Below are 15,948 nucleotides of genomic sequence, written 5' to 3'. Positions count from 1 at the left end.
AGTAGGAAGCCTTTGAAAGTTTCTGAGATGCCTGGATGATCCAATTTTCTCATGGAAGTTTACAAGACTCCTGAGGATGTGGTCCTGCCTCCCTCCTCATGTGTGCCTCTCTATCCCATCCTTCACACTCTGTGCTCCAGCCAGAGTGTAGAACATTCTTCATACTCCCCGTACTCCTGGCTAAGTCCTATTCCTTCAGTTCTCAATTTTAACATTTCTCTAAGATCTCCAAGAAGCCTTGAAGACACCGTCCCATTTCTCCCAAGCCTGGGCAGGTGCTGCCTTTCAAGAAGGCTCCTATAACCCCTTGCGTCTTCCCCATTAGAGCTCGTATCACTGTGTAATTCTTCATTTGTCAGAATCCTCCGCTGGATTGTGAATTCTTTCGAGGCTAGCGACAGTAACTTGTTCACCAGTGTGTCCCTAAGAATCAGCATAGTGTCAGCAAAGTGAGGATGGATGGAAGGGCTGGGGCCGGAGGGGCGGGGAGGAATCTCTCAGGTTCCTCTCAGTTCTTGGCCATGAGTTTCTGAAGAAGGACAATGGAATACCACAAGTGTCAACAGGTAGGGTTGGTGGGAAATGCGCCCTTAATTTGAATGATCAGTCTTATACTCTCACTGGAAGCACAAGGTGGAGAACACAAAACAAGCTCAGACCTCCTCCTCACGTCCCTGAGAATAAAGCGAAGCCCAGGCTATCTCCAGGCACGCCCAGGAATTATTTGAGGAACGGTGAGGCGGAGGGTTACTAACCGGGACTATAAGCAGTAACCCTCCGCTCGGGCTTTGTAATCGTGGTGGCGGCTTCTCGACCACCAGGGGGAGGAATCGCACCGCATTCCGGGCCTTGGGCGGTTTCACACCAAGACGAGGGGCCGTGTAGAACTCTGGGAATTGTAGTCCTGGGGGCGGGTCGTAATGGGCCATCTTGCGCGGTGCACCTCGGAAGTTATAGTACCGGACAGAGAGGCGGGAAATGCTTTTAAGCGCTAATTTCGAGTTCTGGAAACTACAACTACCAAAGGGCCACTGGCTCCTGGGCAGTTTCCCGTTTCCGTCGAGTTGACCATTTGGGTTGCTTCTGAGAGGTCAACTTGACTGGGTAAGTTTGATTGGAGAAAGCTTCTATTCTGGACTGAGGGGTCTGCAGACTTGCTCGCATTCCAGCCCGGTTTGAGGGGGCTTCTCGTCTCAATCCCAGACTAATCCACATTAGTCTTTTATCTTTTCTGTTTCCTACTGAGACACCTCCAATATTCGCCCTCACCCTTTATTCTCCCACTATCATCTTGCGCTTTCACTCCCGGCGCCCCTGGAATCCCACGGTGAGCTCTCTCGTTCGGAGCCCACAGCCCCACCCCGAGCCCACGGCATCACCTCTCTGAAATGTGGCCTTCTTTGTGCTCCACACACTTTTTATGTGCTTCACTCTTACCCTCAGTTTCCTGATTTTCATACTAGTGAAAGAAGGGTCACCATTCCTTCTTCACAATCCACGGAAGTGCCCAGGACTGGAAGTCAGCAGACATGTGTTTTATTCCAGCTCTGCAGCTCTCTCGCTCTGTGACCCTGGGCAGATCATACAGCCTCTCTGGGACTCACTCTCTTCAGCTATTGTTGAGTTGGCCAAAAAGTTCGTTCGGATTTTTACGAACGATGGTACGGAAAACCTGAACGAACTTTTTGGCCAACCCATAATACGAAATGGAGATGACAGTTGCTCTCTCCGTCTTAGCTCTAGGCAGTGTTGTGGAGCCAATAAGCTAATACGTGTGAAAGTGCTTTATAAACTGTAAAGCCTCCACAAGCGAGAGATTATTTTTACTATAATTATTAATGCTCTGAAAAACTCTTGGCTCCTTTTATAGCTCTGTCCCCTTGTTGCTCAAACCTGCCCCTTGAGCACTTGGTGTCTCCATTCTCTGAGAGCAGGATGTTAGTTCCTCACTTCCCCAGAGACCACAGACTAATGAGCTTTAAGACTCCAGAGAGCTTTGTCTGGAAGGAAACCCCAGAGAAGTGCTTGTCTTGGACTCTGTCCTGAAATAGCCAGTGATGAAGAGTCCACACAGCTGGCAGAAGGGTGGTCCCTGAACACTGGAAACGGGGCCCCAGCAGGAGATGGACAGCTGCAGTGTAAGCCCTATCCGTTCCCTCTGGGCTCTTCTGGACCTGTTTAGTAGACGCTGGTTTTGGGAGCGGTGTCTCAGACTCGAAAAGGCCAGGAGGAAAGAAACCATTTTGTCAAAGGGTTTAATCCAGAAAACCACAAAAATCCCGGAAAAAAAAAAAAAAGCTTACCTGGGTATGAGGAAAGAGAGCCATAGCATTGTTAATTAATTCCTAGCATTTTATGAGCACTTAAAATGTACCAGGCCCTAGGCAATATCACTTTTCTTATTAATTTTCACTTATGAAGTGTCCTCATTTTACTTATAGGGAACTTAGGCTGAGAGAGGTCATGTAGTTTGTTATGGTTTTAGTGCCTTCTATATGTCAGGTGCTTTACATACATTCATTTAATCCTCATCAGCAACTTCATGAGTGATTTATTATTTCTATCATGTGGAGAAGTTATCAGAGGCTTAGAATTGAAGGACCTTGCTCAAGGTCACACAGCCAATTAAGTGATGGAAGTGGAGTTCAGACTGTCACCAAAGCTTTTTTTCCCCCACTATACCATATAGCCTGATTTTTAGATCAAAAAGACAGAGATTAAAGAATTGAGAGGGTTTAAATCAAAGCCAAATAAAGGAAGCATTTTTGGGGTCCCTACTATGTGGAGAAAGCATGAGGATAGATGGTTTGGACTCCAAAGAAATGTAAAACACAGTCTACCTCTGTAGCATATCTGAAGAGATAAGGCATACATGTGTAAAAAATTAAATAGCATTCATTGGATAAACTGACTATTGAGGCCAGTTATATGCAGGGCACTGCATTAAGCCTAGTAACTGGAAGAAACATGCTTCTAGGTGGCCATGGGGATTAAACTAAGTGGTATCACAGTCATTATCATTTCATTAATATGAAAATGGTGGACTGGAATACCATATACACTCAGTAAATATTTGCTGCATGCACACGTCTGAATAAAAGAAAAATCAGACTGAATAAAAGAATAAAAGAAAAATCCTGGGTACCATTTGGACCAGAGGTTCTTGAACCTTGGGGATCAGAAAGCTTGGCAAGCTTTATAAACTAATTGACCTCTGGCAATGAGGCCCTAAAACCTATATTTTTGAAAAGTTTTCCAGTTGACTGTGATAATAGATTCAGGAACTTCTGATCTAGATTCTACTTGGACCACTTATTGGAGGCAAGTTACTGATTGAAAACTGCTAGAATACGTACTAATTCAAGAGCTGTCCTGAGGCAGCCTGTGATTGGTTATCAGGTGAGGGAGGCAGACAGTACTCAGAGTTGAGAGGAGGGAAGGTTGGAAGGACTTGGAAAGCTTCACAGAGGACCAGAGATTTCACTGGGCTTTGATGGTTGGGACAGGTTTGGATGGGTAGAGAGGCCTTTAGGCAGGCACCACCGCGAATTGTTTAGATAAGGTGAGCCAAAGAAGGTAGAGACACCTGGGCTGATTTCCTTGGAGAATTCCATGGCATTTATTAGAAATGACTTTGGATGCTCGGTGTGGATGTTTCTTAGGCAAAATTTGCAAGTCAGATTGGATTTTCCCATCTTCCCATTCTACTTGTGCATCAGTCAGTATGAGCCCAGGGAATGCAGATTCATTTTCATGTTAGCCTCACTCTGGTCAATTAGCTTCTTTAGTTTTTATTTATTTCCAAATTTAATTTAGTTGATGACCTTCCCAGAAACTTTCCAGGACTGCCAGAGAGTTCTGCTCCCCTCTGTTTGGTTGTTCTCAAGTGCCCTCATCCCGATTCCTATCTCACGTAGTGTTCTCTGTTCGGGTTAAGACCAACATCTCTTCCTATAAGAAGTTACTATCATTCTGGTCACCGAGTCTTGAAACCTGACTCATCTTTGGCTCTTCCCTCTCCCATAACTCCCCAGATCCACTTAGTTGCCAGATCCTATTGTTTCTACTTTTCACACAATCAACAAATATTTCCTGGATACTTCCTAAGAGCCAGGTACTACACTAGGTGCTTTAAATGCATTATTTCATTTTATCTGCATAGCAACCTTATGAGGATGGGTAGCATTTCCATTGTACAGATGGGGAATCAGGCTTAGAGAGATCAGGTAACTTGCCCAAGGTAAGAAAGCTAGGCAGCGAAGGAGCTGGGCCTCAAACTTGGGTCTTTCAGACTTTATATCTCCCATGTGCACGACCTCATTTCTAGAGTAGATTCCAACGCCTTAGCCTAGCACTTGAGGGACTGCTACCCTCCAAATCTGGTCACATCTTCCTTTCTCACCTTGCATCCATCACGAACTTCTTGAGGTTTCTCAAGTGTGCTTTCTCACCTCTGTGCCTTTGCTCACACATTCTTCTACTCGAAAGTCAATCTTCCTATCTTCCCCTGCCCTCCACTTCCAAGCTAAAGGAGCTCTCTTTCTTCTTGGAACTCCCACAGTATTTTGTCTGACCCACTTTTATGGCAGTGAGAACTTGCTGCTGCTTCATTGTCATGTGGGTGCCGTGTCCTGTGCCCCCTCCCCACCCGCCGTGGGTCCTCTGTACATTTGCCCTCAAGGGGAAAAGGTCAGGGTCTGAGACTAAGCAGCACACGTTCAGCTTCCTTTTGGCTGAATAGTCCACTGACTGCATCAGGGGCTTAGCTTCTTTTTAAAATGAATTAGGTTTATTTTTAAATTTGCTTCAGAGAAACAAAATGAAGAAGTCTGTAGTAGAAAGAATATCACTTACTATCTTCCAAAGTTAAATAGAATGGCATTAGTATTATTGGTTGTCTGGGGTTTTCCATTAGATCAGACAATTGGAAGTTGGCAATGAGGAGATCTATGTGTAATAATAGTTCTGGTGACCTTGAGCAGCTCACTTAACCTCTTGAGCAGCTCTCATAACCTCTTAACCTTGATTTTTTCATCAGTAAAGCTCATTTATATACTGGGCTGAGGGGGGTGGTGGTGCAGAGGATAACTGTGAGGAGAAATGATCTCTAAGTTCTCTTCTTGCCCAGGCATGCTTTGACCTGAACTTTCTGATCCATCCCAGAGCATCTTAAAGAAAGCAGAATAATCTAATGACTGAAAATGTGGCTCAGGACTCAGTGTTTCTGTTTAGGTGCTTTTGGTTCAAGCAATAGAATCTAAACCCAGTTGGTTTAAATAAAAAAGGGGATTTATTGGTTCTTGTAACTAGAAGGTCTAGGACTGGGTCAGGTTTCAGGTACAATCTAATCCAGAGATTCTTAAAGTCTTCACAAATATGACTGTATTTCTCTATGATTCTCTCAGCTCTGCCATCCTCCACAAGTAGCTTCATCCAAAAGGTAGCAGAGTGACTGCAACAGTTCAAGGCTTCATATCCGCACATCACTCTAGCTCAAAACAAGAAAGAACTTTTCCACTCTCAACCATCAAACCAAAGTCCTGGGCTTTACTCTGGTTGGACCAACTTATGTCATGAGCCCACTCTTCATCCGGATACTGACGGGGATACCAAGGGATGATTGGCCCAACTCTAGAAGTTAGTGAGGTATCAGCCCCACCCAAATCACAAGGCTTCTGTGTAGGAGGGCAGGATAGAGTGGATATCAAGAAGTTTGCTCGCATTCTCCACTGTCACAGCCACACTGCCCATGATCAAATTCTGGCTCTGCTAGCTTTATGTTCTTGGGTAAATTACCTAACTTTATTAAGCATCAGTTTCCTTATCTGTAAGATGAGATAACAATACATATCCCAGAGGATTGTTGTAAGGATTTAATTAAATAATATATGTATGTAAAGCACTTGGTGTAGTTCCTGGCACAGAGTAAGCGTGATGCTGCTGAGATGATGTGATTGAAGAGGGACGGAGAGCAGTGGCATTAACCCCAATTTAAGAAGCAGCCAAGTTACAGGAATGTTTTCTAGTCAGAGCATGCACACCTGCCATGTTGAAGGCTCCTGTTTGATCTCCTGCCCACATCATACTCTTCCGTATCTCTGCCCCTTTCTGCTCTTACATTATGTCCTTTCTAGAAATGCTTTCCTTCTTCTCCCCTGCCTCTAAAATCTTCCTCATATTTCAAGGCCCGGCATAAGTGCCTTTATAGTTAATAGTTTCGGGCAGTGATTTTGTGTATATGTAACTGAGTCTCCCCATGAGCAGGATCAGTGAGGGTTAGGAGCTCGGGTCTGGATTAGACAGACCCGAGTTTGCCACCTAGAAGCAGTGTGACTTGGGAAGGTTATTCAACCTCTTCATGCCTTAGTTTCCTCATCTGTAAAACAGGGTCTCACCCTCAGACAGTTATTGAGAGAATGAAATGATGCAACGTATGTAAAAAGCTTAGTTCAGTGCTGACACAGAGTAAATAATTGATGGCAGTAGTTATTGTTATTCTTAGCTTCATGAGGTCTGTGTTATAGTCTGTGCAGCAGTTACTGCTGTGCTGGGCACATAATCGGTGCTGAATAAACACTTGTTGGTGGGTTTTGAGGAGTATGGAGGCTCTCTTTCCTTTTCATGACCATCTCCTTACCTCTCCACCACCAACAGAAAAAGCAGCCCCTAAACCTTAGTAAAGGCAGTGTAGCAAAGTGGATGATGTGGAAGATTGACTGAGTCACCGGCGGGAAGGAGGGGTGATAAGGAGGGGTGGATAGGGGTGGCAGATGACATGAATAAGCAACAGGAAGCTGAGAGGAAACCAGCAAGAGGCTGTTCTTTGTTCCACCCTCTAGCCGTCAAGTTCAGCCACGGCCCAAGTCGTTGTTCAGTTCAACTGGTGATGAAATGGGGGTCAACCAGTCCGTGGGCTTTCCGCCTGTCACGGGATCCCACCTCGTAGGCTGTGGGGATGTGATGGAGGGTCAGAGTCTCCAGGTAAGTGTCTCCAGCATGCCTCCGCTACTTCTGTCTGCACAGGACTTATCGATAGTGAGTCTGATGCTGCAATTCCAGGTGGGGGGAAACTGACTTACAGCTGGTCTAGATTTGGTTGTAGAGCCCCTAGGTCTCTTTTCCCTGACCTTTTTCTTCCTCTTTCCAATTAGAAGCATCTCAATAGACAAGAGATTATGGGTTCTTTTTCTGGCTCAGAGGAAATGGGGCCTCTAGCTTCAAAGGTAGCTGTCAGATGTCTTGAGAGCAGATGCCTGATCCTGGAAAGGTTTTGGATCTCATCTTAATCTGAGTGTATGAGAGGAAGAGCAGTGGACCGTGTGCCATTGACCTTTGACTCCCTGACCCGGGTAGGAAGACAGTCTCCTTTTTTTCCTCTCCTGCCTTCGTCTATTTCCCTCTCGTACTTTGGTTGGGGACTTTCCCTCCATCAGTTCCTAGGTTATTCTCTGCTGGCCCTTGAACTCCCCCCTCCCTTGTGAGAGGCACATACTTCCTGGTAACCTCTCACCTACTCCCGTGTAAAATGAGTGTGCTGCTGTTGCTTCCCAGGGGCCAGCCTGGAGGATTGTCCTAGGTGACCCACCAGTGCCGCCCCATTCAGCGTGAGGGCTAATGCCTCGCTCCTGGGACTCCTCCAGGCCTGGGCTCAGGGCCAGATGTAAACCTTTTGATATCTCAAGCATTGGGAATATTGTAGTACCCCTCAGATGTAATTCAAAATACAGTTGGCTGTTTGAAATGACATAAGCCTTGCATGTATGCTAAACATAAAATTGCTTCTTTCTGGATTTTCTGAATACAAAATTCAGGTATATGAATTGAAGGTAGAGTTTCCCTGTTTTGGTGCTTTGCTGGTGCCCCAAACACCTGCTGAATGTGTCTGTTGGGAAATCTAGCCATGCTTGGGCTTCTTGCTCTGAGCAGCTGCTCTCTTTTCTTCCTTACAGGGGAGCTTCTTTCGACTCTTCTACCCCTGCCAAGAGGCAGAGGAGACCACAGAGCAGCCCCTGTGGATTCCCCGCTATGAGTACTTCACTGGCCTGGCTGATTACCTGAAGTTTAATAAGCGCTGGGGGGGTTTGCTGTTCAACCTGGCTGTGGGTAAGATTCTCTCCCAGCTGCTTGATTATATTCCTAGGAGATCCCAAGGCAGACACAGTACATTACAGTTTGCTTTGCCCAGCCCTTTTGTAGTGGGGCATCCATTAGCCAGTGTGGTATGGAGAGTTGGAGAGAATTATGTACATAAGAGCTTTGGTTATAGAGTTAGACTGTCTTGGATTCGAATCCAGACTTTATCATTTACTAACTGTGGGGCTTGGGCAAGTTACTTAAAATGTGTCTGAATATCTGATACTTTTGCCGGGTTATAGTGTGGGACGTATGTAAAATGTGTACTCCAGTGCAGTGCTTGGGATATAGAATGTGTTCCATGGATAGTGGCTATTACTCATTTACCCAGCACGTATTAATTCCACTCTGTGCCAACTATAGTGTAGATCAAAGAAACGTTCTTAACTGCCAAGGAGCATACTGTCTCCTGCAGTTGCCTCTCTAGCTCTTCCTTCTTCTGGGTCAGATGACATTGAATCATCCCCTTTCCCCAAAGGCCCCACTGTTAGGAACTCTACCCGCTGCCTTGGCATCTCAGGGACTTACTCTGTAAGTTGTTCAGTACTTCCCCTTTGGGTTTATCTGCCCATTTTCTGTTGTGTTTATGCTCCCTAGGGGAGAAAAGGGGAAAGAATAGGTGATTGATTGTCCTGGGCTGCTCGGGCAAAAGGTGGTTCTTCTGCGAGGAGGGCCACATATCCTCATCACCCCTGTGCCCAGGCTGCCCTTCGCGTTCAGCCGGAGATGCTATAGCCCTTGTCTCTGCTAGGATCTTGTCGCCTGCCTGTTAGCTGGAATGGCCCCTTTAAGACAAAGGACTCTGGATACCCCTTGATCATCTTCTCCCATGGCCTGGGAGCCTTCAGGTAAGAGCTGCTCTGCCCCAGACCTTGTCATATTCCTTACCTGGTTGCAGCTGCTGAGTCTTAGCTTATTCTCAAAGGTCAGGGAAACACATATTTCCATTTGCCAGTTTTCTTATCTACCATGTGCTTCATCCCAAGGCACTGGGTCCACCTTCTCTAGAAGGCCTTCCCCCAGGCCCCTTTCACCCGGTGGAGCCTTTTATATCCTTTGCTTCTCATGTTCCAGCATTTATATAAATACTTGCTTTTAGCTTTCTTCCTCTATAACAGCCCAGAAGTACTAGAAGGAGCTTGAGCTTTATGGTCAGAGAGTCATTTATTCAACCTACATTGAGGGCACCTCGGCCTGGGGCACTGGCGTAGTGATGAGGACAGACTCGCTCCTGCTCCCGTGGAGCCTGCAGCCTCAGCTGTAAATCTCAGCCATACCACTGCACTCTGTGAGCTCGGGACTGTGGTAGAACTCTCTGAACCTAGATTTCCTCATCTGTCAAATGGAATTCCGCTCCCACAGTGTGGGTTATGAGGACTCAGACAGGCACCTAATAGGTGCACACGCCTGCCAGTTTTCCTCTCTGTCTCTCTACGTGGAGGATCGTGGGGTGATGAGCTGTAAGATCTCTTTCACCAGATTTCGGGAAACACTGGTCCAAGTTTTACAAGTCAGTATGCATTCAGAATTCTCCCCATGAATTCTGATTTTTACACCTTGGTGTGTTATATACATAGCTTAATAACTGTAGTACATGCGTTCTTATTTAAGCTTGTGAATATTCTCTCTATATGTTCATTCATCAACGTATAAGTCTAGTTTATGTCCCAAAGTGTTACACAAAGGCATCTATTTTTGCCTTTTCACACCTCCCACCTCCACCCAAACCATTGTCTACACTGTAGCCAGGCAGATCTATTTTAAAACCAAATATGATCTTGTCATTCCAGCACCTAGAACAGTGCCTGGCATATTGTAGATGTGCAATAAATATTTGTTGAATGAATGAATGAATGTAACTTCCCTATCTAGATCTTTTTAATAGCCCTTTGAACTTAATTCAGCTCTTGTCATTGGCTTACCTGAATGCAGGTCCAGGACAAAGTTTCCAGCCTTGTTGCTTGCTACTTGCCCTACTCCAGCTCTCCAGACAAACAGCCCTAAAGGCACTATGTTAGTTTCTGCCTCAGGGATTTCATTTGTGCTGTGCTTTGTGGCTGTTCCCTTTGCCTGGAATACTTGCTGTTCTCCTTTCTCTCTTCCTCTTCCTCCTTTTCGTCTTTTGCCTGGCTAATTCCAAATTACCTTCAGGGTCTTAGTTTGGGTGTCACTTTCTTAGGGACACCCATCCTGACCCCTATATTATATTAGGTTAAGTTTTCCGGTGGTGTGCTTTCATAAGACAATCTGTACCTCTCAGTACTTAACATAATTGTAATGAATTAATTACTTATGTGATTATTCTTTAATGTCTGTCTTTTTAACTAGATTGTAAGCTCCACAAAGGCAGAGACCATGTCTGTCTTCTATCTTTCCCAGTGCCTAGGGCATTACCTGGAAAATAGTAGTTTCCCAATGAATATTTATGTTTTGCTAGGTTCCATACGTTCAGCAGATATCTGTTGAGCACCTGCTCTGTGCCAGCTCCTTGGCATGAAAAGAAGGTGGGACATATAGAGATAAACAAATCAAGGAATTTGATTCCAGTAGAGGAGACTGAATATGGATTCACATAACTGTAGCGCATGGCAGGAAGTGGAGAGCAGATGTGGAGATGAGGCTAGAAAGGCAGCAAGATGGTTTTCTTTTTTTTTTTTAATTAATTTATTTTTATTTTTGGCTGCGTTGGGTCTTCATGGCTGCACGCGGGCTTTCTCTAGTTGCGGCGAGCAGGCTTCTCATTGCGGTGGCTTCTCTTGTTGCGGAGCACGGGCTGTAGGTGCACGGGCTTCAGTAGTTGTGGCACATGGGCTCAGCAGTTGTGGCTTGCAGGCTCTAGAGCACAGGGTCAGTAGTTGTGGCGCACGGACTTAGTTGCTCCGTGGCATGTGGGATCTTCCCAGACCAGGGCTCGAACCCGTACCCCCTGCATTGGCAGGTGGATTCTTAACCACTGCACCACCAGGGAAGTCCAAGATGGTTTTCAATGTTGATTTCTTATTCAGTAAATTTAGTACCTGCCATGTGCTATGCTGGGGTTGGGTATGCAGTAGTGAATAAAATAGAGACCCTGCTTTCAGATTGTAGTCTAGTGGGGAAGAGAAGCTAAGAAATATTATTTCCTAAGCTGACAGGTATTTTATAGAGAGAGCAGGTGAACACATGACTTTAGAGTGGTCTTTTTGGACTAAGAGTCTGTACTGAGGCTTCAGATCTCAATAGACTGGGGTGAATCAGTTATAAATACTCTTCATTAACCATAGTGAAATTCCAAGAAAAGGGGCAGGGAGGTAAAGGGACATGGTTTCCTCTTGTTGCATCTGTGGTTAATTCAGGACCTGAAATCCTTCCCATGAGTCACAGACCTCTGGCTTCCCATCCCAGGGAGGAGTATATATATTTAAACATTACCTAGCCATTTGTAATGTGCCTCTGTCTCCTCTGGTTCCCACACAGTCCTGTGACGTACGTGGGGAGGGGGATGCATATTTTACAGATGAGCAAACAGGCTCTGAAAGGCAGACTTGTCCAAAGTTACAGTTTAAACTGGGAAGGGATCAGAAATCTCTGGCTCTCAAGTCCAGTTCTTTGCCTCCCTGAGAGAAGTGAGAGAAGGTGAAAAGAAACTTAAGGCACTGACTTTCCACATCAATTAGGATCTGAGTAAGTTGTATTTCACAGAAAAACCCCAAACAATAGTGACCTAAATAACATAAAATGTATTTTTTGCTCAGATAAAAAGAAAGCTAGAGGTAGACAGAGCTGATATGATAGTTCTACAAAGCTGTCAGAAAACTAGACGTGTAGCTTCTATTTCTAAGGGTCAGAAAACTAGACGTGTAGCTTCTATTTCTAAGGGTATCTCATGACCCAGGCTGCTTTAGGTCTAACCATTACATCTGCAGTCTATGAAATAGGAAGGGAGAAGTCTCCTGAAAGTTCTATATAACACAATTGCTTACATCCCATTGACTAGAGCTGCTCTGTCCATTATTGGTAGCTTCTAACCACATGTGCATATTGAACATTTGAAATATGGCTGGTCCAAACTGAGATGTGCTATAAGTATAAAACACACATTGGATTTCAAAGACTTCATATGAAAAGAAAAAGAGAATGTAATAAAATATTTCATTAATTTAAAAATTTTGATTATATGTTCAAATGATGTTTTGGCTATATTGGGTTAAATAAAATATATTATTAAAATTAATTCTACCTATTTCTTTTTACTTTTTAAGATATATCTACAAGAAAGTTTTAAATTACTTAGGAGGATAGCATTATATTTCTATTGCTGGGCTAGAACTTAATCACACAGACAAACCTGGCTGCAGAGAGGCTGGAAAATGTCATATTTTTTTGCATGACAGTGTCTTCAGCTGAAAATTAGATTCTGTTATTAAGGAGGAAGGGAAAAATAGGTGTTTGGAGTAGGCAATTAGCAGTGTCTGCCATATTTTTTCTGGAAAGTTGGAGGACAGACCAAGAAAACCCACATGCTAAATCACAGATGCATATTTGCATATTAAAGAAATAGCCAGAGTCCCTGTCCTCAAGGAGCTTACCAACTAATTTGGGAGACATACAATATATAGACAATAAGAATGCAATTGTTTGAAATAGCCAAACTCTTGGGGTTGGAGGTGGAGGAGATGCGTCAGTGTATGGGGTTGAAAAACACGGTGGATTGACTTGCACATGCTCCCTGGAGGAGGACACTGGAGCCTTGGTGAGAGCAGGGGTATGCTGGCTGGAAAAAGCTCCTGGGGAAGGGCTGCTGCAAATGAAACTTCCTCAATTCCATCTTTTGAGATGGCTACTAGCAGAGCATGGTTGGACTAGGGGCTAAGGGTAGGCCATTCTTTTGATCACTTCTCTCGGTTCCTTCCTGGATCTTTAGGACACTGTATTCAGCCTTCTGCATGGAGCTGGCCTCCCATGGATTTGTGGTTGCTGTACCAGAGCACAGGTGAGGGATGACATTCAGAATGAACCATCATGGGTTGGGTGCCTGCAGTGGGCTAGGGTATAGGCTAGTTCCCTATAGATATATTATTTCTAGTTCTCACAACACTATGCAAGGTAGGGGTTATATTCATTTTAAAGGTGAGGAAACCAAGGTTCAAAGATGTTGAATAACTTGCTGAAAGTGACATAGCTGAATTGGGGTTCAAACCCAGGTCAGTCTCCAAAATCCACATTTTTTTCTACTCTCCTATGTGTGCCCCCAATCTTTTTCCCTATTAGCTAAAGGATAATCTAGAATGTCTTGGCTGAAAAGGAGGATTTGGTAAAGGGGAGAAATAGGTCCAAGTGTCTTCTGGTTTCTCTCTGATGGCACATGTATTGCAGGGATGGGTCAGCTGCGGCAACCTGTTTCTGCAAGAAGGCCCCAGAGGAGAACCAGCCCAACGGCGAGTCACTGGAGGAGGAATGGATCCCCCACCGTCAAATTGAGGAAGGGGAGAAGGAATTCCACGTTCGGAATTGCCAGGTAGGCTTATGCCAGTGGGGAGGGAGAGTTACTAAGCCTGTCCTCCCTATAAAACACTCACTAAGAAGACTTTGAACTAACCTCTCTTGATATCTTGGTCATAGTGGTTCTGAGCTTGTCACATCAGAGAAATGAGGTATTAATCAAGACTCTTACAGTTGCAAGTGACAGAAACCCAACTTAAGCTTGTTAGGCAAAAAGGAGAATTGGTTGCCTTATATAAGCAGACAAGGGAAGGGCAAGACTGCTAGAACCAGACTCAAATGCCATTGGGACTTGTTTTTCACTCTTATCTCTGTCCCTCTGCTGGTTGGGCTCATCTGCTAACTGGCTTACCTTATGAGGTTGCATATGTTTGCCCTCACCCTCTGAGAGAATAGGGCTGTTTTGGGGTTGTCCCCCACTTCTACCCCAAGTTGCAAGATGAAAAATCCTGGATAGAGGCTCCGAGGCTGGGGAGAAGTACCAAAATACGAAGTTCCCATCCGAAATACATTGCTAAATTTTTTGGGGGAGGGGCAATCCTCAAAAGTCAGGGTTAACAGGAGAAGTGGGGGCAGGTGAGTGCTATGCAGACCAAAACAATAGACATGTGCTATAAGTGGGCAAGTGGAATCCAGTACTGGGTTGATGATAGGAGCACTTTTGTGTCCTTTTGTTGTCAAAGTGCTTTCATATGGCGCACTGTATACCCATATTATACCCCTGTGTACCACGGGTAGGTAGGTAGAGTCTGAACAGCAGGGCTGACTTCGTTGTGCTCTTAGGTGGAGCTTACGTGAGTGGCTGTGAGGGAGCTAAGCCTTTCTTAGGGTGTGGGGACCGCAGTGCTGGCTGAGATGTGCATGGGCACATCATCTCTGCGTTCTTCCTCGGCTCTGTAGGGGAGCGAGATCCCCGCTGGATGGTTGTGCAGTATTCCAGCTCCCACTGGGACTGTCTGTTGCAGGTGCATCAGAGGGTAAGCGAGTGCCTGAGGGTGTTAACTGTCCTGCAAGAGGCCGCTGCTGGGCAGACTGTCCTCAACACCGTGCCTGGCGGGTTGGATCTGATGACCTTGAAGGTATGGCAACGGTTGGTATGACCTGGAGCACATTTTATTCATCAAGACTTTCTTGGTTGCAAATAACAGAAGCCTAACTCACTAGCTTAAACCAAAAGAGAATTTATTGGCCCAACTAAGTAGGAAGACCAAAAGCAGATTGGCTTCAGGCCAGTATGGCTAGATCCAGGGTCTCAAACATTGTCATCAAAGCTCTGGCACTCTCTCCCTTCTCCCGGCTCAGCTCCACTCTGTGTATATGGGCTTCATTCTCACCAGACTCTCTCCATTAGGCAAGAAAGGTGGTTGCTGGCATATTCCAAGCCTGCATCTCAACTCAGCTCCAGACCTAAAAGGAAAAGAAACTCTGGTAGCTTTCAGCAATCTGGAAAGGCCATGGCCTGCTTGGGTCACATGCCCGTTCCGGGCCAGTCACTGTGCCAGAGGGATAGGGTATTCTGGTTGGCCTGCCTACGTTATACACCCACTTCCGGGTCAGGGGAACCTGAGCACCAGGACTGACAGCCCCACGGGGCCGCATGGGTGAGGGAGTGAAGGTTTGTTCCGCAAAGGAAGGGCTATGGAGCCGTATACAACGTGTGTTGTCTACTGCAGGCTCGTTCCTGCCTTTAAAGGAATCCCAAGAACCCCCCCAGGAGGAGAGAAACTGTCCCCCCCATGGAATTTGGTGCCTATGAAGGCACATTTTCCTCCCCTATCCAGTCCTTTCCTCCGTAATTTCAAAAGTAGCTCAGGCTTTATTTAGAGGACGAAGAAATCACACAAAAGCATGAAGGAAAAAGAAACGGAGTTTTTTGGACATTTTGATGTTTGTCCTTCCAGTTCTTTTAAGATGCATTTTTTTAAAAACAATAATGTTACTATTTAATACAAGCTGTTTTGTGGCCTTTTTCTTCATTTTGCAAAACAGTATGAATGTCTTCTTATTCCAGTTAATATTTTTCTATGGCATGATTTTTAATAGCCATGTAATATTCCATTGTATGAGTGAGAATGGTATATACATATATATATATAAATATATAATAATTACTCCTTTATGAGGACTTCCTATGATAAGAGCTCTTTTCACAAACATATGCATTGTTATCTCTTTACATAGTAAGAAACCAAGGATCTAAAAGGCTAAGTATCTGCCCAGGGTTACACAGCTAAGCAAGTGGTAGAGTCAAACTTTAAACTGGGGCTTTTTGCCTATGCGGTGTGCCCCAAAGCCTCTTTAGAAAATATCTTTTAAAGGCTCTGGAAAAGTCTT

General features: G+C 45.0%; 1 protein-coding gene across 3 annotated transcripts in view; it reads left to right on the top strand.

The window, feature by feature from the left end:
- Positions 1 to 973: 973 nt before the first annotated feature.
- Positions 974 to 15,948, top strand: part of PAFAH2 (platelet activating factor acetylhydrolase 2) — a 31,111-nt gene continuing 16,136 nt past the window's right edge. For 2 of the 3 annotated variants that reach the window (XM_007178681.3, XM_057556550.1), the window contains exons 1-6: positions 6,805 to 6,981; positions 7,950 to 8,103; positions 8,885 to 8,981; positions 13,037 to 13,105; positions 13,489 to 13,630; positions 14,580 to 14,693. In XM_007178681.3, the coding sequence (XP_007178743.1) occupies positions 6,892 to 6,981; positions 7,950 to 8,103; positions 8,885 to 8,981; positions 13,037 to 13,105; positions 13,489 to 13,630; positions 14,580 to 14,693 (666 nt within the window). In that variant the 5' untranslated portion in view covers positions 6,805 to 6,891. Of the gene's footprint in view, positions 1,105 to 6,804; positions 6,982 to 7,949; positions 8,104 to 8,884; positions 8,982 to 13,036; positions 13,106 to 13,488; positions 13,631 to 14,579; positions 14,694 to 15,948 lie in introns of those variants that run through there. The other variant, XM_007178680.3, reaches the window with a different exon arrangement.

This window comes from Balaenoptera acutorostrata, chromosome 1, assembly GCF_949987535.1.
Source record: "Balaenoptera acutorostrata chromosome 1, mBalAcu1.1, whole genome shotgun sequence".
In the NCBI taxonomy this organism is placed as follows: domain Eukaryota; kingdom Metazoa; phylum Chordata; class Mammalia; order Artiodactyla; family Balaenopteridae; genus Balaenoptera; species Balaenoptera acutorostrata.
The sequence above is the reverse complement of the archived record's forward strand: the minus strand, read 5'-3'. Positions and strand labels throughout refer to the sequence as shown.